At 41.4% G+C, this 25183-nt stretch overlaps 1 protein-coding gene across 3 annotated transcripts in view; it reads right to left on the bottom strand.

Annotated features, from left to right (window-relative positions):
- LOC117257912 (transcription initiation factor TFIID subunit 4) overlaps positions 1-25183 on the bottom strand; it is a 96790-nt gene that overhangs the window by 38005 nt on the left and 33602 nt on the right. For all 3 annotated transcript variants that reach the window (XR_013488013.1, XR_013488015.1, XM_078161460.1), the window contains 3 exons: positions 19114-19244; positions 14028-14153; positions 8772-8828 (listed from right to left, as the gene is read on the bottom strand). Coding sequence is in view for 1 of the 3 variants with exons in the window: in XM_078161460.1 (XP_078017586.1) it covers positions 8772-8828; positions 14028-14153; positions 19114-19244 (314 nt within the window). In the remaining 2 variants the exon portion in view is untranslated. The remainder of the gene's footprint in view (positions 1-8771; positions 8829-14027; positions 14154-19113; positions 19245-25183) is intronic.

Raw genomic sequence — 25183 nt, 5'->3', positions numbered from 1 at the left:
GTTCACATTTAGGATTTTGAGTGAAATGTCTCAAGTCAGGTCAATCAAACTTCTCTTGAAAACTATTAAGATAAGATAAGATAAGATAAGACTGGATTGTCATGAAATTTGGTACACAGACAGTCATGTTCCCCTCAGGATGCACTGTATTTAATAACTTTGATGACAACAGACTTTTCAGGCAGCACCATCACCAGGTCAAAATTTCAGTTTGTCCTACACCAGTCACCCTCGGCTGTATTTTATGTTTAGTGCTAATTATCAAATGTCAGCATGCTAACACGCTAAACTAAGATGGTGAACATGTTAAACATTTTACTTGCTTGACATCAACTATACTTATTTTCATATTAATTGCTCTTTATTCACTGTTTACTGACATAGGCCTTGACACAAAACACAAAAACTAAAAAAATGTTTGCACATTGGTTATTACTGGTTGTAACTGCACAAAAAACACTGGTTCATCTAAAAAAAGTTGTTAGTTTGTGTTTTAGCACGAGTTCAGATCTGTGTGTACAATTTTTTCATGAATAAGGCCCAGTGGACCTTGTTGGGTGAAAGCAAAGATATTTCTTTTCCCAAGTGCAATATTAATTTCAAATGCCCATATCTGAAAAACACCTTTTCTTGCGTGAGCTCCCCTCTACATCACATAAGGTTGTGTGGACGTTTCACGTATGTGTTTTATGCATGTCTGTAATCCATGGATCTCATTCATCTGACATCCACATGGCCGACATTACGTGAACATCTGGGAGTTGCATCTTGAGGCCTTTCTTCATGTGAAGTGCCTGGCAGTTAGTTTGCTGCAGGGAGAAAGGCCATTTGCAGGAACCAATCAGGTTTCACTACTCCATCTGCACTCAGACACTACAAAGTGTGGAGTTCAGTCCTGACCTGCTAATGTAGGCAAGTCTTTGTGTTATAACTGAATAGAGGCTTGTATGACATCTTCAGCACAACTCAATAATTACACGTAGCAGTGTTCCTCAATAAAAATATAGAATACTGTATTGAAATATGAAAATATACAGTATGTGTAAGTGTGTGTGAGGTTAAGTGCTGTGCCGTGAGCTGTAATGTCTAGTTGCCTTTACTGTAGGTATGCAATATATACATTAGAGTCATATGCATACATTTAGTGCAGTATGTTGTTTTCATGCCACATGCACCAGTATTGACAATTATCGTAATGATCACTATATTTATCAGACACAGCACTTAAAACAATCTGTGTTTGCATTATTATGGTGACACCAATCACCTTGAATAACAGATAATAAATCAGCTGAGACTTAAAAGAAACTCACATAAATCTCCTTAAATATTCTGGTAAATCTGTTTGTGATTTTATTATTTTACCTATGTAGATTAATTCAAAATACATGCATGAGCTAATAGTCTTGGCTCAGAGTGTTCCATTTCCTCTGAAGCTGAGTATGTCAGAAGTGTTTCCAGGGCCAAGGACCAATTATTCAGAGCCCTCAGTCATCCCTGGAGGTAAGGTCATTATGTGAGTGTCACTATCATGACCCTACGGGTCCTCTTCATCTGCAACTTATTTGCAGGAATTAAACCATGAAGAGGGAGACTGTGTGAAATACATGGATAAATTGAAAGTGTCTAAACCACTCCATGCTTTTCCGTTGAAGTAAGTATTATTTTTATAAATAATAGCATTTGTGCTACACATTTTGCCAAGGAACAGTATTTAATGAAGAAGCCAGAAATCAGTGTTAAGCAGATTCTGACGGCCTTACACCAGAGTGTCGGGGGGAGAGTGGTGATCATTAAAAATACTGCTTATCTAAGGGAAAATTTCCGACTTTAAATGTTCTCTCGCTTTGTCTCATTCTATGCTGGCGTGCTTCGTCTAGCAGTCTTCTCTTTTCCTGTCTCTCTCTTTTTTTTAACATTTAGATTCGCTGCTCGTCACCTTCTATTGATCACGCCTAATTTGCATCCAGGAAAAGATGAGAACTCAGATATTCACACTCCGAGAGAGGACGATCTCAATGATTTATTCATTTCCAAATCAAAAAAAAAAAGGAGTGAAAGGTAGATGAGAAGGGGAATCTTCATAGGCAGCAGGCGACTAGCAGGCTCTGAGGCTGGGCTCCTCTTCCCCACACCGCCCCCAGGCACATGGTGTGCAAGTCCTCCTAATTAACAAGGTGAATCATGCTGCCGCTCTCTAATTAGCCAACATGACAATCTAATGGAAACATGCAGGCCGAGCTGGCACACTTAGCATCACCTCACAAAGACCCCCGCTACTGTCCTTCCCATGTGAGTTCCACAAAAATGACACCTCAGATTTTAAATGGAAAGGAAGAGAAAAGGTGGAGCAGAGCGGTTCAGGGAAGTGTGTTTTTAGGAGAGGTCAGAAGGGAGAAGTTAGCTAGTGAGGGTGAGGTGTTTTTTTCCTTCGCTCCCATCCTCTGTGTGCGGTGTTTGTTGCCTAATTGAAACGTGTCCTGCCTCCTGCCTCCCTCTCACTTATATCCCAGGCACAGGAGGCTGGCACCTCGCCACCAGCGTAGCTCAGCATGCCCAATTCCCCTGTCGCTTGAGTCCCAAGGAGTGCTCTGGCGCACAAAGAGAAAAGTGAACCTACAGGCTTGTACAGCGAAGAGACGAGTCGCTATCTCCCTCTGAGGCAAAAAAAAAAAAATCTCCTTTTTTTGTTGTTTTCCTTCTCATTACAGCACTTTGTAATATTCGAAAACACACAGGAACACCAAAGGTACTTTTAAAGCCTGCTTCTATTTTTTTCTTGTAACATGTCTTGAGGTGAAGAAGAAAACTGAAGTTGAGACTACTGGCAACAAAGCAACAAATAAAAATAGGGTTACAGTGTACTATTTAGTAGCCCGCACATCTTTAGGACCTGCAAAACAGACCTTTCTTATGTGATAATTTAATTATCCACATCAACCTTGTATGATCTTTACAAAAAAACACAGAAATGTAGTTGAAATTATGTCACATAAAAGGACACCTGCGAAACAAATGCATAACCTGGTTTGTGAAAATGAAACAGGTTTAAAAACACATGATCTTTCCACTTGAGCAGAACGTGTGCATAATGTTGTTCTACTTAACAATTCCACAAGCTGACCATGAATGCTGCTGCTCTGTTCCTATTAAGGTATTGTATATCTGTGAGGCTGGAAGACAAGAATATAACAACTATGAATTGGGACACACAAAACAGCAGGAATTCTCTTTGAAAGTCAGCACAGACAGGGAGAGAACATGGAGGAGGGTAAGCAGGCTTTTGCCCTGGGGCCTGCCCGTTGGGGGAGAGCGCCTCTTTGAGCAGAGCAGTTTGTGGAGGGCCAGAGGATGAGAGCCTATGAACTCACAGATATAACTGGCCCAATAAAAACTAAGGGGCTGCTATATTGTCCTCTGATACACAAGAGCCTCTCCTCTCTGGAGAAGAGTGAGGCTCTGGCTAACGGGGCTTTCAGTGTGGGTGGATTCCAGTCTCTCCATGACCTGGTCACTTGTGGAGGATGCCAGGTCAATCAAAAAACATGTATGTGCGCATTAAGGCCCGGTGCATACCAGCTGAGCAAAGGGTTATGATTTAAATACGATGCACGACAAAAACAGTTCTCTATTATGTGAGCTGTGAGGCTAAAAATGGTCAGTTTGACCACGGTTGTGCATATGTCACATAAGTCTAATCTGATTCACAGATTCTAACATACATGTTCGTACAGCAAATAAGGATGCATAACTGTGGGCTTTTAATTGGAGTCATGCAAGGTTCAAAGTTGAGCTAGGGCGGAATTAATTCGGTAGAGAGTTCAAGACATTTCAAGCAATGCTGGTACGTCAAAATGGGCAAAATAAATCTCTGAATGCCTGAAGAAGAAAATTAGTTAAGGAAAATAATTCTAACAAAAACCTTTTAGATTCCTACTGGACAGCTTTCGGTTTCCCCTGGAATCACTCTAGAAGTGTCTTGCTTCAAGGGCATGGTAATATAGAAGACTGGAAAAACACCGATAGGTTATGACAGTTGAGTTCTTAACCAACTCATATTAACTATGCTATACAATGGAAATATTAGTGTTCTGAAAGAGCCCTAACAGCAGCTTTCGGACAGATTTTGGCCAGCTGTAGTAGCCAATTTGTCTTCCACCTCTTCCCTCGTCTCTCTTCGCCTGTCCTTGCTCCACTCCTCTTCTCCAGTTCACTCGTTTCCTGTGTCCAGTTGTGCCTGCAGACGCGGTTGCGATGATGAATCTGTGGCTGCAGTGTGTCTGTGTGTCTGACATCGTGATGTATCTCTACTGGCCTTAACTCCCTCTCTATCTCTCTCTGGCCCCCCCCTCACCAAGTCTCCTTTTCTCTCCATCCCTTTGTCTCTGTCTCTCTGTCTCCTTCCCTCTCTCCCTCTCTCATTCTCTCACTCTCAGCGATTAGACATTACCTGGCCTCCCGCCTCAGTGATGGAACAGACAGAACACACAGACCCACCAATACCACCACCACCACCACCAACAACAACAACAAACAGGAACTGAGCTCCACGATTTGCCCATTGATTTTCACTGGGGGCATTTTTGAAATAGCCCATCTGACCTTTCGGCCAAATGGTAGTGAATGGAGGAAACAGGGGCGCTAGACCGCTCTGCCTCTCTCTCACGCAAAAAACCTCTGCCAGCATCTCTCTGAACAGCTTGGGCTACTGGCGATGAGGTTTAGGGTTAAGTTGCTGTTGCAAACACAGAAACACAAATAGAGCCATAGATACATACATAAATATACAAGACTAAAATCCTAAAGCCCTGCTAGTGACACCTAGAGCCTAAAATGTTCATTACCCCTCAATACAAAGCTACTGGACATAAAACTCTGTGGTGTTTTGGGGTCTAAAATCATCATCAAGTTTCTCAGACCAGGTCTAAAAGACAGACTATGGAAATCAAAGGTTTTATCCTCTTGGGATCATAAATCTACCCTGTAAACTTCATGGCAAATTCATTTGCCTGTAGTATTATGAGTTTTGTTGTGTCTAAAGACTTTGCATGAGGGTGGCATAAGCAGAAAGCTAACGGATTTTCCACAATATAAAGGTTTCATCTGCTGGGGAGCATGAATGTGCCCCATTAATGTAACTGCAAATCTACCTCTTTGATTCTGATAGTTCTTTTTTACAAGTAAATATTTTGGCCTGATAGCTGCACTAAAAGAAAGAACAAGGGATGACAAAAAAGGAGGTAGAGCAGGTCGTCCACTTATCAGAAGATCAGTGGTTCAATCCCTGGCTCCTCCAGTCTGCATGGTTGTCTGAGTGCGTATGAATGTTTAAAACGGATTGGCAGGGAGCACCCTATATGGTAGCCTCGGCCACCAGTGTGTGCTTCTGTGTATGGGTGAATGTGACTCCGTAGAGTAAAAGCACTTTTATTGGTCAGAAGTATAGAGAGGCGCTATACAAGTACGAGTCTATTTACCATCTTCTGGGGAATATGAACACCGAATTCATGGCAATCTGGCCAGTAGTGGTCAGAAAAGGCGGTGGATCCCATGGGTATATTGAATCAGAGTTCCACCAAACAACAAATTTTAGATTGTAAGGAAACAAGTTATCTAGTCTAAACTTTATTTTGTGTGTGTGTGTGTGTGTGTGGGGGGGGGGGGTTTTCTTAAATTACCCCTACTGTAGGGCTGGGTATCAGTACTTGATCCCATTATGGTATTGACTAAAATAAGCTAGTGGCAAGTACAATCGAAACTTTGCCAGTCAAATGGTATTTGCATTTGATCCTGTTCACAGCTAATGTGGCCCACTACTGTAGCAGCTACAGCCCAAGCAATCTGCGGTGTGGTGAAGTCAAGCGCCACATATTTGAGAGTTGGAACTTTAGCATGTTGAGATGTCACCAAAATGTTAAAAAATTAGGCTATACTACACGCCTATGGTGTCTAGTGTTATTATACACAGCTGAATGCTTCCATTCACATGATGGGTATTGAATGAAGAATTCAAAAAAAGCTAACTAATGAAGTACTCTACTGTTATCGGCCTCACTGTAAGGGTACTGGTATTGGTACTGGTATCATTATTTTCAAATGATATCCAGCCCTTCCTTATTGTCAACATATTAACATTTATGGACTGTGAAAGGGTAACAACTAATAATTCTGTTATGCTGTCTGGCTAAAAGAGAGACTAACAACATTGCTAGTGAGTTAACTGAAACCATTTAAGCACTTATTATGTGGCCTGTGTGCATCTACAGGGTGTAAGTGATATCACTTCATCAGACAAATTTATTATTTCACCTGTTAAAACCTGAGTACGACAACGGATCATGGACACACATCTGACAAGAGATCCCCACTGTTGCTCTTCTTGAGGTTTCTCCCTTTAATGTGGAGTTTTTCCTTCCTTTAAATCGAAGGTCTACAGATGGAGATTTTGCAAGTTGTGCAAACTGCAAAGCCCTTTGAGGCAATTCTGTGATTTTGGGATATGTAAATGAAATTGACTTGACTTGACTGGACATTAAAACTGAGAGTGACCTTTCAGACCACTCGTTTGTTGGTCATGGATTAAAACCTGGTGGTTGGACTACACTCAGGCCTGCAACAGTAGTTTCACAACGCACTACACCTATCATGTGCCAGTTCAGTTTACCTGCCAACACTTGGTTCAAGTATATAACACGCTGTAATTCCATCTCTCCAAAATGATGACAGTTTGGTGGTGGTGGTTGGTTTGGGTGAGTGTGTGTGTGTGTGTGTGTATGCGTGATCAGGGAGAGGGGCTTTAAGAGAGGATGGCTCCTCTGCCCGTTGTCGCCTGGAAGAGTAGCACGGGCTCATTATCCTGATGAAATTTGCACAGATGTGTGAGCTGCCGACAGACTCTGCAGTGACACAAACAGCCAGCTCAGGTGATGAAAACCGGAGAGGCACGGGGGCTGAGAAACGAGGACCATTAAGCAAAAAAGAAAGAGGTGAGGGAGGCTGGGAGAGGGGTGGTGTTGTGTGTGCCTGTTGGGGGGGTTCAGTTGGGGGGGCATCCGGAATCCTCCTCGTCTCTATCTTGCGGGAGAAAGCATTACATAAAGTAACAATTTCCAAACCACCTTCTTAAAATTCCACATGAAAATGAAAATGTGCATACGTGCACACGGCGTCTCCTCACGAGGCGCTAATCTGGCCGTATCCAGATGACGAGCGGACTGCCACTTAACAGGGAGGAGATCCACTTTGATCACATGGCCCCTGGGGCAAACCTATCGCGCTGCCTATTACGCTGCTTCATTTGCATATGTGGGGCTTATGGGTAGGCTGAGATGTAGTGTGAATGTTCTAAACTGCAGCAGGGCTCTCTGTTGCTAGAAAGAAATGTCCGGGAGAGATGAAGAGAAAAGACAGAGTGCTGCCAGTAGCCAGAGGTAAGAGAAGTCCACTTGTCACTTCAAGGTCACAAGTTCAACACCACACACTGGCTAAGAAAATCCTAAAAATTAAACACTTCAAAAACAATACTGAGTTGCCCTTGAGCAGGGCATTTATAGCTACCCCTAAATGTAAATGGCTGAGTGGCCAACATTAAAAGACAGCGACCGCACTGAGATGTCAGGTGGAAAATTGTAGAACTGTGCAAGTATAAATTTGGGTGTTAGTGAGAAAAGTGCATACGTGCTCAGTAAACTTTACTCGGATGAATAAAAGGCTTTTTGAAAAGAGCAACTTAGAAGAAACCACGTCTGCTGCTTAGGTTCTACATCAACAACAACAACAACAACAGGTGACTGCTGCTTGTTTTATCCTCTTGCCTGCATGCTCAGACTACTCTATGGAAGCTCAAGACAACCCTCTTGATCCTTGTTAGCACACCAAGGACTGAAAGCACCCAGTGAAGTTATTCTGGAGTAAACAAAGTCAAAAACAAATGCAAACTTCCGCTGCGACAGAACTATTGCGTTTGCGTAAACAACATTAACCAACCACTGAAAGAAGAGTGGTCTACTTTCCGGGGTCCACTGGGAATTTTACGATATACAAAACCTGCACTTAAAATAAAGAGGATATAACAGCATACTGCCAACAAAAGTGCACTACATCAGTAAAACATTCTCGATTTGCTGATGATGTGCTGTGGCATATTACTTGAAGAAGGAAATAACTCTTTATTCCTTTGTAGTAGTTAAAGTTAATGTAGAGCATGAATTGGTATAAAACCTCATCCACCATTCACTTGCTTTTCTTTTTATGCTCTTACTGAACAACTGATGCAATTTGACATGGAATGGACATGGGAAAAAAAAGGTTTCTTTGCTCACTTTTAACTCATAATGTCGAAAACAGGTTGAGAAGCAAACAACACAACAAAATGGAATTAATAAATTAAATAATAAGAGGACTGAGATGAGAAAACGCAGAATAAACCTACAAAGGCTACTACAGTTACCAATGTATATCCTTCCCCTGATAGCCCATTGACCAAAAAAGGCAGAGCTCAATGAAATGCAGTTAGTCAAAATTCAAAGCAGTGCAAGATGAAGCGGCTGAAATAGACGAAGAAGAGAAATAGAAGGGGGGGTGGAGGAAGTGGAGGGTGTCTTTGGTGCGCAGAAAATCATTTTCCACACATGGGCATCAATCCGCGCGAATAATTCCTCAAACTTTTTTAAGTCCGACTTTAAATGGCATTACATATGTAGTGAGGCATGAAAAATTAATACGCTGGAGTCGGGGAAATGTCAAGGGTAATGATCTCCGCAGCAGCTTACCTCCTTAGCTTTCTGTTTCAGTCGAGCTTGCTCTGGGTCCTCTTGCCTGGAGCGACTCTGTGGAGCAAAGGGGGGGAAAAACACAGGTTAACAGCTGGTTTAAGGAGCCCACACCCCCCCTCACTACTCATCTGTTGCTGCTGCAGCAAAAATAGTGCAAAATGGGAACAGGATACAGAGGTGTCAAGGACATCGTATTTGAATTCAGAGAAGTGCAATGGAGCGCCCCCCGGGGGGTGGTGGCCTTTAAACCCGCTCCAAATCCAGCCCTAAATAAGCCGCTGGAGGGGGATTCTAATCAAAAGAGGTTATTAAAAATTCTGCAGGAGCCAGCACACACACACACACACACAGTCTCTCTCTCACACACATACACACACACACACACACACACACACACACACACACACACAGGGCAAAGGATGTTGGTGAGTATCAGTGGCTGTGTGTGTGTCACTGTGAGCCAGTGTGGCTATCCGTTGCTGTGTGTGTGTGTGTGTGTGTGTGTGTGTGTCCCTGGCGTAACAACACAGCACTTCTATTTTAATCAGCAGCCAAGATCTGGGTGAATGTACTTGTCCCTGGGAATCCTTCACCACACAGCCAAATGTACATGTACGGCTGACCACTGCAGGCAATACAGGCAGATTATGGTTCTACACACTAACTGAGTGTTGTTACTGCTACACTGGATATAATCTGTGTGGTTTTATATTTGCAGGATTTGCCAAAATTAGGTCAGACCCAGGAAAAAACATTTACATTTTTGTGCAAACATATCTGTCTCTTATTGTCCAATATGTCTTTTGGCAAATAGTGTCAAAAGGTTTATCATGTCAGCAAGTGTCAAGGATAAAAGAGTAAAACGTCCCTTGACACACTCTATAGATCATAGAGCATTAATATCTATTTTGGTTTTATACTTAATTTCTCCTTCTAATACTGAATCAATCAGAGTAAGAGCTGGGCCTTCCTCCAACACCCCTATCTCCCCTTCCTCTCCTCATCCTCTCTACCTTATGGTTGGAGAGCTACTCCTCATAACCTTCCTGCTAATTGGCTTTAAATATATCAGGCAGTTCACGTACTGGTCGGTATCTCAACTAAGACTAATGTGTTTGGCTTGCGGTCAGCCTGAGCATCCCTCAAGACTTGAGTCATATTCTAAATGGACAGCGTAGAGGAGGGCAGGGCTTGTTGTGAAGGAAGGAGGAGAGAAGACGGGAGTGGGGGGGATTATTTTAGCGGGTTTCTTATTCAAGAGGTCAAATTAGCGGGCACTCAAGCAGGAGTGAGGCAGGCAGGCGGGGAGGTGGGTGGCGGAGAGGCAGAGGAGTGGGAGGGGTCGGTACAGATGGACTGTTTACAAAGGGCAGCGGTGCCACCGGCATGCTTTACATCTCCTCTGTCAGCTGCCCTGGTTTTCCCACTTACAGGAGAGAGCGGAGGGGAGAAGGGGAGAAGAGGACTGTGGAGTAGATGCTGACAAGCTCTGTTGGCTGAGTGGAATGTACTGTACTTAAATAATAAAGCAAAAACTCTACACCAATACAGTGTCCTGCAGTATATAATCAATCTGTGATGTTGATCATATTCCAGGAGTTATTTTGTGATGAATTTTTTTTTCCACCTCGACAAGTTTTGTCTACTTTTACTTTGCTGGTTGTCTTTCTATCGTTGCCCAGATGATTTCTGAAAAACCCCAGAGGGTTGTACTTGTTTTTATTTAGCTGTGGGTTGTATGTGGAAAGAGTAAAGTTAACTTGTTAGTGAATATTCTGTCAATATATTCTCCCAAATATTAAGTCCAGTGGGTGAAACTTCTATTCCTATCACTGCTCTTGCAGTAATCTCTGAAACATTTATTTATCTATGTGTTTTTTTTTTCTCATGTGCTTTACAGATGACTGACAGTGAAAGACATTATTATCCACCAAACAGCCAATAATCAATATCAAGCTTCACTTTATGTCTGTTTTTAAAATATGAGGCTAGTAGTGTTGTATGTAGAGAAAAAATGAGACGAGCCACTTACGCAATATGTCTTCTGGCTGTATAACATTATGAAGTTTTCAGGTTTATGATGTATTCAGTGATGGATTCATCCTTGTATAACGGTCTAAACTGGAGAACACTAAAAAAAAGCCTCTTTTTTTGTCTTTTTATAGCTTTTTTCAAGAACTAATGCCAAAACATGACATTTATGGTTTGATGGTTATCACTGTGAGTAAGAAAGACTCACCTTTTCACAGTGTGTAAATGTTTTAGGATGGATTTTCCCTGTTTCCTTTAAATCAGCCTGTCACATTGACTGCAGGGATCAGAGCTGGTGTTCTGATACAGCAGAGGTGATACATATGTTTGTGTCCACACAATAACATGAATGATAAAGCAAACATGGACAAAGAGTAGAAACAATACTAGTATGTTACCAGGCTGTGTGGTGGTGTAATATATCACACAATCATTAGGCTCTCAAAACACTTCCTAGAACTGAAACACCATGGCAACAGGGGCCAAAAAGCCACCGACATGGCTCGGAGGTGAAGTCAAACTATGCTAACAATGCTCGTGCAATCCACACAGCCCCGAGGTGCGCCCTTGCAACGAGAACTTGGCTAAATTTACAGAAGTTCCTCACTAATCCTGTTAATGAAGAGAATGCTTCACAGTGTAAAAAAAGTAAAGATTACACTGTTCAGCCATGTAGAACTGGGCACTGACAGAGGACATAAAAGTGTCACTATTCATTTTTTTAACAACACACTTCACAGTGTCGTTTTCCTGCTGAGGCAATGTCTTTTTTCACAACCAGGAGCGAGGCTATCTGGTTTCTCCTAAAAGAAAGAAACAGACAGGTCATGAGGTTTGGTGGCCAGTGTTCATCAACTAGAGGATTTTCTAATATCCTGCATGGCAGGACCGGAGCGTAATAATGCAATTAAGACGGTGAGGTGTGCTGCAATGAGAATCTTTACTGTGGGACATTTGCTCCATTCAAAATTAATTAAATTAACCTAGCTTTCTGCTAATGTTGCACCGCGAGGCATTTTCATTTGGAAAAGATTCTCTCTTTTTTTGGTCAGTGGTGATCTTTCCAAATTTGAAGACCTTTTTTTTAACTGATAAACAAGTGTCTCTACATGCACAGGGCTGAAATGAGAATAGAGGGCTGATAAAAATGCAAGGACCCTTTAGGAAATAAGTACTTTTAATACATAAAAAAGTTGATGCAGATATTTCTGTTTCATATGTTTAACTGTTTCATGAGCAACAATTTTTGCTTGGCTGCAGCCTTATACCACAGCTAATCAAAATGCTAATATCATGTCACACGACTTACACTCAGATACCACTGGACTCAACTGCAAATTAATACAATCAGCTATGAGCATAAATAACAATGGACAGCAAGATGCTTGTGACATGGAGCCAAGAAAAAAAAGCCACTACATTTTCTGAGGTTTGTTGATTAATACTGGTGATGAGTCTTGCTCTATTACAGGTGGTTTAAATTATTCTCTGCCTTGGCAGTAATGTAGGTGCTAGCAATTGTGAACTGTTGAAATATTGGTGGGCTATTAGGTTCCTGTTTATACTCATTACAGGTTCATGAATTAACCTTTATCATTATTCAAGATTCAGTGAAAAGTATCGCAGTTGGTTAGGACTGTGTTTGAAATGATTAGTGAAACAGTGAAAGGGAAACTTCTGTATTTTTAAACCTGGACCCTATCTTTCCATGTTTTGTGTCTAGTGACCAATGGGAACAACAATTTTTTAAGATGGTCCAGGGTGCAATGTAACGTTAAAGGGCAACTGCACACCATCAATGTATGTCCACGGAGGTTAACCTTTTTGTTAGCACGTAAGATCCTTTTTGTTTAGCAAAAAACACCCCCAAAAATTGTTTTCACTTTCCACCAGACTCAATTTAAATAAACAGTAATTTTATTATCTTAAAATTCACTTTATTCCAAGTCAAAAGAAACAAAATAAAACTCAAAACTTGAAAAAAAAACCCCTCTTAATTCACCCAGTTACCGGTAGATGTGTAAATACGCTGGGTCTATACTTGCTAAAATTACTGTTGATTTCAATTAAGGCTGGTGGGTTTGGCAAAAGTGGTTTTGGTGCTTTTTTCTGATAAAACAAAAAGGATTTTACTCTTAAACAACAAGGTTTACCCCTGTAGGGAACCTCTCCATAATGTTGTCAGGCACTTAAGCTGAGCCTGCCACTGACAGCACACTGAATGTAAATTGACGGTACACAAACGCCCCAAGTGGTTACATTGCAGCCTGTTTCGCTGCTGCTGTCTGCAGCACTCTCTCTCAATATTGGATCAATTTCAAAAGTTGTTGTTGCCATTAGTGACTGACACACAAAAACATGGGAAAATAAGGTTTAGGTTACCAAAGTAACCCTTTAAGACTTAGTGCACACTAGCCTGCCAAAGCCAGAAAGAAAACCTGTGCAAACAATGCATGTTGATACATGGTAATCAGAGATAGTTTGGAAAAGGAGAAGTAGTGTGTGTGTTCAAGGTCTTTGGTACTAAATGGTTATTTCTGTAGTATATTTGTACTGTCTCTAAAGACCACCTCTGTATCATGCAGTGCAGCCAGTTTTATGAGGCTTTTTTGTTTTGTTCAAAAGGTTTAAACAAAGAAACTAACTCTATTCATGGTTATGAATGCAATTTAATCCAAACAAAACTCTATTACTGCTGTTTGAAAACTGCAATACTTTATGTGCTGAAATACTGTATATACTGTATTGTAAGTTGAAAGATAGCTCGACAGAACAAAAACATGCTGGCTTCTCTGACACTCTGAGAAAACTGTCCTTTTTCATAAAACTGATGCTCTGTTTCACCTGAGCTGTCAAGGCTTGTGATAGAGGGATGTTTTGTGGTTTGTTAATGGGGGTGAGTGAGAGTGTGTGAGTGTGTGTGTCCTGGCTGCATGGTGCATGGGGGTTGCGTAGTGTACGAGGTACCCCCTCCCTCCTCACTGTGTCCGGTGAGGAAGAGCCAGGACAGAGGAGCCCTGGGGCCAGGAGCCTGGGAGGACGCAGGGAGGTCACTTCATCCACTGGTGTCACACTCTAATTCATCTGTCTGCGCAGGAGCAACATGCACGAGCATACACACAGCAGTACACAAAAACACACTGTTGCATAGGGACATAACAGCTCTCTCCCACTCACTCACACACACACTCACAGAAGGATGGTGAGGTGACAATAACTTACTTTAGCGGCTTTCAACAGGATCTCTCTCTCCTGCTCGTCCTTCCTCTGCTTTTCCATTCTCTCCAGCTGCTCGAAGAAGCGCAGCTGAGAGCGAACGTCTGCAGACTGCTCGTAGCACTCATCATCCTGACAAGGAGATAGAGAGAAAATCACTGCGACGGCAACAGCTGAAAAAGGCTAAGAGTCCAAGTCAGTGGCTGCTTTGGAGGCTTTGGCCACACATTTCACAACTCCATGCATACTAAATTACCTCAAAACCAAAAATCCTTTACTGTAAATACGTTTCTAGTGTGCAAAGTAATGATGTAAAATGTCGGACACCAATAAAATAAATAAGGAAACTTGAACCAAACTCCTCACAATTTAGCAAAACAATTAGAGTCCTCTTCTAGTTGCAACATATCAATTATTGTCACACATTAAAGGTGAAATATACAGGTTTATTGCTTGAAACTATTATTGTGAAGTAAATGATGAATAATTTGTCTGTCACTGGGTATGATGTCAGCAAAATGAAGGCTCAATTTATGGCACAAAGTGCGTCAACCATTGTGCAACCAAATAAGGAAGAGGACAGCGCTTTTGTTTTCCCAGGTAGCTACTACTAGCTATCCTCAGTCACAAAAGAGAATCAGTCTAAGTACATTGCAGTTACTTTCTCCAGTAGCCGAAATGGCGGACTGTGGAACAACTGCAGTAAATGTGGGAACTGTGGTAGTTTCTGGACTCTGAGGAAACAGAAAGTGATGTATTTGTGACAGCGGCACTGACAGTAATACCACTTGGAAACACTAGGGGGGAGAAAAATTGTCTGTTTGAACTTTAAGGGGGTCTTACAATATTAATAAATGAACGATAGTGCTGAGCAGCAGATAAATAATCAGCTCTGTAACTAATAATTATTTCCTTTATTGAATAATCCTTTAAATTTTTTGTTCGATTAATGCATTACTGTATTATGTGTCAGAAAACTGTGAATACCACACAAAGAGATCTGGCAGAGCCCACGGGGATGCCTTCAAATTCCTGCTTTTGCCTTGAAAACAATCCAAAGCCCAAAGATATTCAATCTAAAATGATGAAGCAATTTCTTGACCATTTTACTTGAAAAATGAGCCCCGCCAAACAAAGAGTAATGGATTATAGATCAATTTTCTGTCGAATGACTCTGATTCCTCTGTGAACATAAGTAATCGTATCACATTCTGTTTTGACAATACATGGAAACACTGTCTTACCATAGAAAAAGTGGTAATGAATAAATAATTCTGCATATTATGTGAGAAGATCTGAGAAGGTGGTATAAGTATGAGCTTTCTGCTATTTTCATGTGCTGCTTGAAGTTCATAATTCTTTTTGTTGTAAAGCTTTAATACATTTTTCTGATACCAAATTAATTAAAAGACATATTATAACAATCACCAATTGCAATAAATAAGTTAGACATGCTCTGCTGATGATCATAAAAAGTACCTTCATCATTAACTGCACATTTGGTTAAAACAACTTTAAGAAACAGCGTTTCTTTAACACCAACACACACTAACTTTTTCTATTCAAAGACAATGCTTCTCTTTGCACATGGTGCATCACCTCCCACTTGGGAAATGCAAAGGCAAGTGTAAAAACAACTTTTGTAGGTCATCAAAAGTTAATAGGATAATTGCTTATTTCACATGTTTGTGTGTGTCTGTCTGTATGTCACCTACGCTGCTCTGTTCTCCTCTTGCACTTGATTTCTATATCACTCTCTTCTCTGTGTGTGTGTGTCAGGTCTGCGTGTGTGTTTTCATGAATGGATGAGAGACGCTGGGTGGCACAGAGCACAAAGACACATCAGAGGAGGCTCATCGCCAGCACCCCTCCTCCCCCCACCCCTTCCCCCCTTCTCTCTCTCTTTTTCTCATCCAGCCTCCCTCCTCTTTGTTGCAACGCTGAGCCTGCACTCTTGCCGTAGCTCCTGCCGCCGCTGCCGAAGCCCGGTTGCTCTTTAAGGCCGCTTTGTCTTTTGGTCTTTTCTCTTTTCTTTTTTTTTCCGCTGATGTCAACAGAGTGGCTTCACAGAGCACCGTGCCTCTCTCTCACACACACACCTCATTTACAAAACCACAAAAAAGGAAAAGAACGAAGGAATAGAAGAAGAAGCACCAAACAAGATGGGGACAGCTGCAGCGATGCTCTTCCTCCCTCCTCCTCTTCCTCCCTTCTTGGTGTCAGGGAAAAACACATTTTCAAAGTTTCCCCCCAGTTCTCCCAACAATGCCAAGATTTAGGCTTGTAGTGGAGATGGATTTGCGCTTTAATGTACACCAATTAAATGTGGTTTTATAGTTGCAGTCAAGGGCTACGGGAGATAAAGTCACCAATAACGAGAAAAGTATGCAGGTGTGTGCAGACGAGCACTTAGAAGTTCTTTTATACCCCAAGTTTTGGCTGACTGACTGAAAAGTCTGAGCTCTCCTGTTTATCAACTTAAAGGTAAAGACAGACTTCTCATAATAACTTTTATGTGTTTATATTGCTGGTACACTCACACTTCTGTCTGTGAGTGCATGCATGAGACAGATAAAAGTGCTTCTGTGTGCATGATGCTGCTATGTGTCTGTGTGTTAATGTTGGAGCCCATATTTGAGTTTGTGTGTTTAAATGTGTGTGCTTTAATGTCCTGATGAAGTTTCTTTCCCAACTCGAGCGACTGATCCAATATTTACTGTACATTTCCCTACATACATCGGATACATGCCATCAAGGTATACATCAACAGAGGTTCATGATTATGTACTGTCATGTATGTAGTACTGTGTTTGGTGTGGACCCCAGGAAGAATAGCTGCTGTTTCGGCTGCAGCTAATGGGATCCTAATACTGTAAATGAAACGAAATCAACAGAGGTTCATGAAGACAGTTGGATCATATGTTTTGTTCTGTCCCACAGATCAGTGCACATATATGTCATTGTCCTCTCTTGGTAATTTAAACAAAATGGCATTCAGTGCTTCATGACACTGCTTAAATAACCGGGGCTGTAGTGCATGCCAGGGATTGTATCGTTGGGATTCTGTTACTGCCTAACAATACTTACATTTATTGATGCGGTTAGTGATACGTCACAATGATGTGGCAAGAGATTTTGTGCAACAAAATAAACAGGCTAGCCTTTTTCAGAAATCATTTTCCAGAATTTGAAAGTTTTTCAACTGATATTGGTGGTGCTTTCACAAATAAACATGAATTTAAATCATAGCGTGTGTAAAACAAAGCACATAGCAACAGTGATGTCACCCATTGGTTTGTGGACTCTTGTTTTGAGCCTTGAGTTTGGCATTTCAGCCGTCGCCATCTTGGTTTTTTGGAGCCAGAACTGACCATATTTGGACGAGAACATGGACTAGCAATGGGTGGATCTGACTGAATCCGAGAACAGAATTTGTCTCTTACTTTCAGCCTTAATAAAATGTCAAGGGGTGAGTTATATAAAAACTCAGCCCATGTGTAGCTGTCATGAAGAGGGGAAGCTGTAAACATGTTTATATCTGCTGTAAAGTTGGGCATTTTAACATGGGTATCTATGGGGATTGACTCACCTCTTGAGCCAGCCTCAAGTAGCCATATGATGAACTGAAGTTTTTGCCATTCCCACGTTGGCTTCATCTTTCTGTCCTGGAGGTTGCCGCTTGGTTTTAACTGATGTTGGTGGTGCTGCTTTCTTAAGTTAACACATTAATTTGCACCATTGACTGTAAAATAAATATTCATAGCCACCATGACATCATCTACTGGTTTGTGAACTACCATTGTGAAGCCTTGAGTTCAGCATTTCTGCCTGGAGCCAGCCTCAAGTGGCAATTGAAGTGCAACCAAACTGCAGTTTTTGACACTTCCACGTTGGTGTCAGTTTTAAGCCCCAGATGTTGCTGCTTGATTTGAACACAACCTACACAACATATCCTTTAAAACGCTCTAGCTGTTGTCACCAGATTTAGCTTCTCATTCTTTTCAATGAGCAAACTGACCCTACCTTCTTAACTTTGTACACTGACCTTGACTTTGAATGGCGAGGCTCTTAATGTGCAGCCAGTCTGAGACACAGGTGGGACTGACTTCACTTTCCTCTTCAGGAAAAAGTGATTGTGTGATACTGATTTTTTATATTTGTTTATTTTATGCATGACAAAATAAATGGTAAAAAGGACTCTATAGCACTTTCCTACCTTAAGAGACAAAGAGCTTTACATTTTGTTGCCATGTAATGTGCAGGCCTGCCCATCAGGGGCAACTTGGGGTTCAGATCTTGCTTAAGAAAACAAGGACACTTCAACATGTGGACAGTAGTTGAGGATTGAACCACCAACCCTGCAATTAATGAACCACAGCCGCCTGAAGTAGTGCATGCAGCAGAGAAGGAAGGATACTGCTTGCCTGCATTGAGTACAATGAGTTAAATGAGGGCAATGAGATTTGTATAAACAACTGTAAAACAACTTTATCCTGCTCACCTGTCCTCTGCCTTTGAATTTTTACAGATGAATACAGATTGAATATTTAAATTTCCCCAGTGACAGCTGCATGTTAGCTAATAGACTAACCAGCTTTAAAAAATGTGGCAGGAATGTGAAAGTTGACGCATCTGAAGAAATTTGAGTTACAATAAAAATCAAAAAACAATTGCAAATTAATTAGGCTTAGAAAATGCATTGGATGACTCCAATGGGCTTCGGATGATATGAAAATTTCTCGATAATCATCAAAACATGCTTAAAACTCTTAAAATGGCACTAAAACATATTGCAATCACTTAGCCTTACATTTTGTTAAGAGACAAATATTTTTATTGCATCACAGATATGACACACAGCTTTTTTGTGAACAACCTTTTTATTGAAAAAAAAAAAATCAAAAAATCTTAAAAAGCCAGGCTTTTCAACTATTTCACATGGCATCATATCTTTCAATATGAAATATGCCAATGCTTGATTAAAATCAAATATGGTCCCATCCCAGACAGCTGTAGACATCTCTACATAGTGTGTGTGTGTGTGTGTGTGTGTGTGTGTGTGTGTGTGTGTGTGTCTTTGTGTTCTTCCTACCTTACAGGAATCCAGTCGGTGCTGTGCGATGGTAGAAATCTTTTCTACCACAGTTCGAAGTCGTGACTGTGTGGCGTGTGAGATAAATGTCACCGCCTCCATAGGGACCTCTGTGACTCCAAACTTCTTAGCTGTGAAAGATATATACATACACACATTTAGGACACTTTTGTGACCAGTATAGCATTAATATCAATTCAACACCTCTTTGTCACACAACAGCTAGAGTTAGTACTTTAGCATCTCATAATTAAAACCAGATTTCTCATTCAACCCACTGATTCTGTTGAAATTACAATGTTGATCCTCTACATCACCATCTGGGAGTTTTACAAAATAGCCTTTATTCATTCAATTTACTGAAGAGATGAATAAGTTGAAAGTTATGGTTGTGTCATCACTTCACTCTGCCACTATTTAGCACTATATAGCAGATAATCACAACATTCATTGTCCACTTATACACACCTACTGTACTCACACACATCCACACAGAAAAACTGTCTGGATTAGTATGTGCAATTAAATCCCAGAAATAGGACTCATTGCACAGAAAAGTTAATTTGTTTCACAGTCTTAGTGCAAATTCCAGAGTGGCTTTACTAGCTAAGCTCCTTCAAGTGTGTAAACGACATTGACCATCTTTTTTCGTATGAAAAGGATAATTTAGTTTCCTTGGAGCAAAACTCATCTGAAGTCATAACAAAAGAGAGGAGGACAGACTTTGGTAGGGTTACTATCTGTTTCCAACTTCCTTTTAAATTATTCCATTACCATAATTTTCTCTCTGGCACCCTTTTAAGTAAACCACACCAATTATTTAAATCAGCTGAACAATACATATACTCCTCATCCGCTCAAGCTTTGAAATGGATGGAGGGAGCCCTGTTAGCCTTATAATTACAGTGGCAATACATGTGGCAATGTCACAAGGTCAAAGAAAAACACTAATAGGCTTCTGCTTCCTGAAAAATAAGATCGTTCAGGGACATTAATATTTCAGAGAAAGTTTAAGAGACTTAGCCAGAGAGCCACATTTCTCTGGGGCAAAAACACATTCTTGAACTTGTACTGATACAAATCACTATTATTCACCAAGAAAAAGGGACCTATAGCACAGCTAGAAACAGACTAATGAACTGAACAGTTTTAATACTTTGCTTATTTTTACAAGACAGAAAAGATAACAGAAATAACCTGATTGTAACATCTGCAGTTGGGTGGACATTTTTTATCCATGCATGTGGCATGGCTGTGGGTCAGTCTGTCCAGCACTTTGGTCCAGAATAAACTACGAGAACAATTATTGAATGGAATGTTATATCCACAGTTTCCAGACAATGCGTCTTGATGAGTTTTGTAATCCTCTAACTTTTCTTTAAGCACCACCATGAGGTTCACATCTGAGGTTTTAAGTGACATATCTCACGAAATATTGGATAAAATAAGGTCGATCCCAGCTGGGCGAGAGGCAGGGTGCATCCTGTATAGTTCGCCAGACAATCACAGGGCTGACACATAAGCCCCTTTTACACCACCTGTTCAAGGTGAGAATGTCTCACCGTAATTCAGCCCCACCATACTGTATAAAAGGTGCATCCGTAGAATGTGGGGAAAGCATTGTCTTGCCTATAACCTGGCAGCAGAAATGGTAACAGCTGCGAATCGATGTCTGTGTAAAAGGGACAGCTGGCAGGATGTTGCAGGTATGACATTTTGATGACTTGTAATGTGTGCAACCCACAACCAGAAGATTTAAGTCAAAGCAGAAGAACAGCAACCAAAATGTTCTCAAACTAGGGCGACAATGAGGTTCAGGAACTACTTACCCTCTGAGCAGAAGGCAAGATCAGCCGCCATATAACAGGGACGATAAATTATTGTTATTGCCATGTTATGCCATTGTTATTGTTTATAAAGCACTGCCTGACATGTGCATTATATGTCGAATTAGAAGCTGACGTTGTTGTGTCACAAGTCACGCCCATCTTGCCTCTTCTGCTTCTGGAACAGCAGCATGCTAAGTAAAATCACACACTGGGGTGATATTAAGCCTGCCTTGTTTAGTTCTGTCCTGTCCCGGGACAGACAACCATGTCCACAACCATAGGCAATTTAGAGTCAGCCATTAACCTAACCAGCAAAGATATGCAGGTTAGATTAATGGTTGACTCTAAATTGTGGGAGGAAGCCAGAGAGCCCGTAGAAAACATATTGAGAACATGTGAACTCCACACAGAAGGGCCCCTAACCTGGGTTTGAACCGGGAACCCCTAAACTAAGATAGGAAACATTAGCATGTTAGCATTGCCACTGTGAATATGTTAGCATGCTGATGTTAGCAATTAGCTCAAAGCACTGCTGTGCCTAAATACGGTCTCACAGAGCTGCTAGTGTGGCTCTTTGTATGTTTGAGATCTGTCTGATGTTGATTATATTAATCTTTATAGTCTTCTCTAAAGGTGCATAGAGACACAAAGATGGCTTAAATTTGTGGAAAGAGCCCACCCAGACGGTGCATTCTGACTCTTTAATGGGTGCAGGTGGAGAACGCGTCCACATAGTCTGACATCCAATGTTGTACAGAGCACTACATAGCCATCTGCTATCCACATATGCATACATTCCTTTTTACATGTGCAGTTGCAGAGCTTATCAAGATAAGATAACACTTCTTAGCAGGTATCTGCAATGTTTTGATATATTTGGTATGTAAAGAGTCAATTATGAGGCTCATCATAGATCATGTAATTTTTACTTTTTCTATGTGTCATGCTGATCTCTTCACATCACACAAAACTGTTAACATTACACATTCTTATGCCGCAGCTGTCTGCTCATCACTTTAAACACAACAGACAACATCAAGAAACCCAAAGGAAAGACACAATCTGCATTGAGGCCTGGTAAATTGAGTATTTATTTAGTATAGAACTGAATGGTATCCATAGCAACAAGGGTCCCCCTGAAAAATAGCTAGCAGTGAACATGGAAAAGGTCCTGAATGACCCAACTATACTCGTTCATGTCTATAACACCTACACCCATGTGATTAGTTCTTTTCTCTGCCCAAAATAACCCAAGATCCTGAGATACATGGGCTCTTCTTGGGGCAGCTGCTCCCCATCACCCGAATTGATCAATTTACCTTTTCTGGGAAGGAACCTTGATCTCAAATTTGCACAGGCTGATCTTTATCCTGATCACGATAAACTCAGCTGAAATCATTTCCACTGCACATCAGGAGTCAAGGTCCAGTAAAGCCACAAGGACAACTCCATCCTCAAACAGAAGAGATGCCATCGCACCAAGTTATATCTTGTTAAAGTCAACACCCATCTTTAACTTGATGCCAACAGTAAGAATACAAAACACAAGGAACAAATAGCTCACAAGGGTAACCAGTGGACAGCATACTTCCATAGCCGAAGTGCTAAACAGGCTCATAAACTTATTCAAGATCTACAAAACACAAATAGACCTTATTAGCAATTTCTAATGACCCCTTATCATCAGTGGTGAATTTCACACTGTGATCGTTGAACCAGAGGTTTTTAAATCTCCTTTCAAGGACCCTGACACAGCCTTACCTGAGCAGTGTGATTCTGACTCCAGTCCCTCTTTTTTAAAAAAGGAAGCAACAACCTTTTGCCGAGGCAAAGGCAATATTCCTGACAAGTTCAAGCAGCTAACATTAGTGTCAAGCAAAGTTGAGACTTAAGTGACTGCATCGTTCCCCAGCTGTGATGTTCCATTTAGACACTGTAGTTTAATAGCTGTACTGGTAATTAAAATATCAGTTGATTATACACAAATTAGAAACCAAGAGACCAGACATGTTGCTTAATGGTTAAACACCCTCTGCTATTTTTGATACCAAGAGAGAGGCTGGACTCCAAATCTTATAATAAGAGAGCTGACATGTTTGTGTTGACCTGTGTTTTCCCCAGTTACATGCTACTTACATGGTAAAGCTGACATGATGTGAGCGCAGTATGAGGCACTTCCTTTATTTTGAAAGTGAATCATGTTCAAGTTGCAGGAAATTACACTTGAGAACATGTCAAATCCAATCAGAATGAACCACTGACTTTATCAACGCTCTTATCCCTGTTCAGCCATGAGACTATGCTATCAAAACATATCTGAGAATGACACTGAATTAAATGATAATGCCATAATCAGAGCATATCTTTGATTCAGAGTCTGTGCAGAGGTTGTCTGCACATGGCTCTCAACATGGAGGTGGCTGAGGCAGCAGCAAGCAGCTAATGGCACTAACACTGGTAACAATGGTAACAGTGCTGACAGAGTCAGCGTAAACAGCGGTGAAGAGCGGTGGCAATTACCTAGCTAGTGGGCTACACACACAGGGACTCACATGCACTAATGTGCGCATGCCACCAGACCGTCTACCACAACAACAAACAGAGAGGCTCAGATTGAGCTCGGCTCAACACAAACATAGAGGGAGCATGACTTCATTCTCTGCTCAGGATGCCATCACTCCACTATATTTTTATATAGCAAATGGTTGTTCACTGCTATAGTAATGATCTGAATGTCACATACAGCTCTTTCAATAATCCATGCACAAAGTATCTTAATACATTTTCAGGTCTTCGAATTTGATTAAGACATTTTAGTGGATTTGAGAACCTTTGCATTCCCTGTCATGTGTGATGGTGTGAGTGTTGCATATCTGCTCTGTGTATCAATGTCAAATCAGTCTTCTTGTGTCTGTCCACATGTGTAAGTTGATGTGATAAGCCCATGTCTCTGTGTGTGTGTGTGTGTGTGTGTGTGTGTGTGAGGACCTTAAAAGTATCACTGGACTATCATTACTTTGAGGAGCTTTTCTAGGGAGCTCCAGCTGTGCCTGTGTTCTGGTTCCTGAGATGGGGGTGGAGTGCTGTTTTGCAGCTTCAGAAATGAACCCCCACCCCCCTCCACCTCAAGGACCAGCCTGAAGAGTTATGAGGAGAGGGAGAGAGAGGTTTGGGGAGAGGAGGGCGGCACAAGTGTTTGTTTGGAGGGGATAAATAAGAGAGAGGAGGAAACGAGACAAGGAGAGACATAAAGAGGAAAATAAAGAAGGGGATAGAGGGAGGCAACTAACATCCTCTCTTGGAATCAGTATTCATAAAAAGAAGAAAAAAAAATAAAGGGGGGGAAGAATGGGATATCAGGACATCTCCACTGAAAAATAAAAAAGTAAAGAAAAGAAAGATGTTGGAATCTATCCTTTTATGGGGGCAACCAGAGGGCAGGAGAAGTCACAGTGAAGTTTAGCGGGATGCTCCATAGTGAATGAGAAGGCTGAGCAGAGTCGAACTCAGTGCTTGTACAGTAAAGAGGTGCAACCAGGGCTTTATGATTGAGTGGAGCTGGCAGGCCGGGGGAGCCTCCCTCGGACTGCTGTCAGCTAAGAGCGCAGAGAGGCCAATCACTGACACAACAAAGCTGCATAAGTGCCACTTCCCCAGCAGGGGGCGCCCTAGCCTCCTGCCCTGTATCATGCTGCGTGCCCCCCCTGAGGAAAGATTTATATTTTTAAACAAGCCTTCTACCCCGAGGTGACGCGATAACAACCACGCCGAGAGTCCACGTAACGAAACATGACCCGCAGGCCTCCGTGCTACACTAAAGATACTTTAATTGAGATGAAACAAGATGAGGGCGCTAGACTCCCCGTCACGTGAAATTATGCTGTGTGTTTTTTGATCTGATGCACAGGAGCAAGATGCTAGGCACAGTTTTATTTTGAGTAATACCGCTCATTATACGTTTTCACAGGTTTCACTGTGCAGCGAGAGCCTAAAGTATATTTCAAGCAATAAAATTGACTGCCGGTAGCAAAAAGAGGTAATGAAGACCCTATCACTCTTGTGTGATGCTGCAAACAAACCAAGACCTCTCCGCCTGTATTGATTAGCACACGCAATACTGTGTGCCTTCAGAGTGTCAAGATCCACTAAAAAGAGAGAAAGAATCAAAATCTCACTGCCAAGTCTCATTCTTCTAAACTCTGTTCCTTTAGTCCAGAGGACAATCTGACAGCCAGCCTTCA

Source organism: Epinephelus lanceolatus, chromosome 2, assembly GCF_041903045.1.
Source record: "Epinephelus lanceolatus isolate andai-2023 chromosome 2, ASM4190304v1, whole genome shotgun sequence".
Lineage (NCBI taxonomy): Eukaryota > Metazoa > Chordata > Actinopteri > Perciformes > Serranidae > Epinephelus > Epinephelus lanceolatus.
The sequence above is the reverse complement of the archived record's forward strand: the minus strand, read 5'-3'. Positions and strand labels throughout refer to the sequence as shown.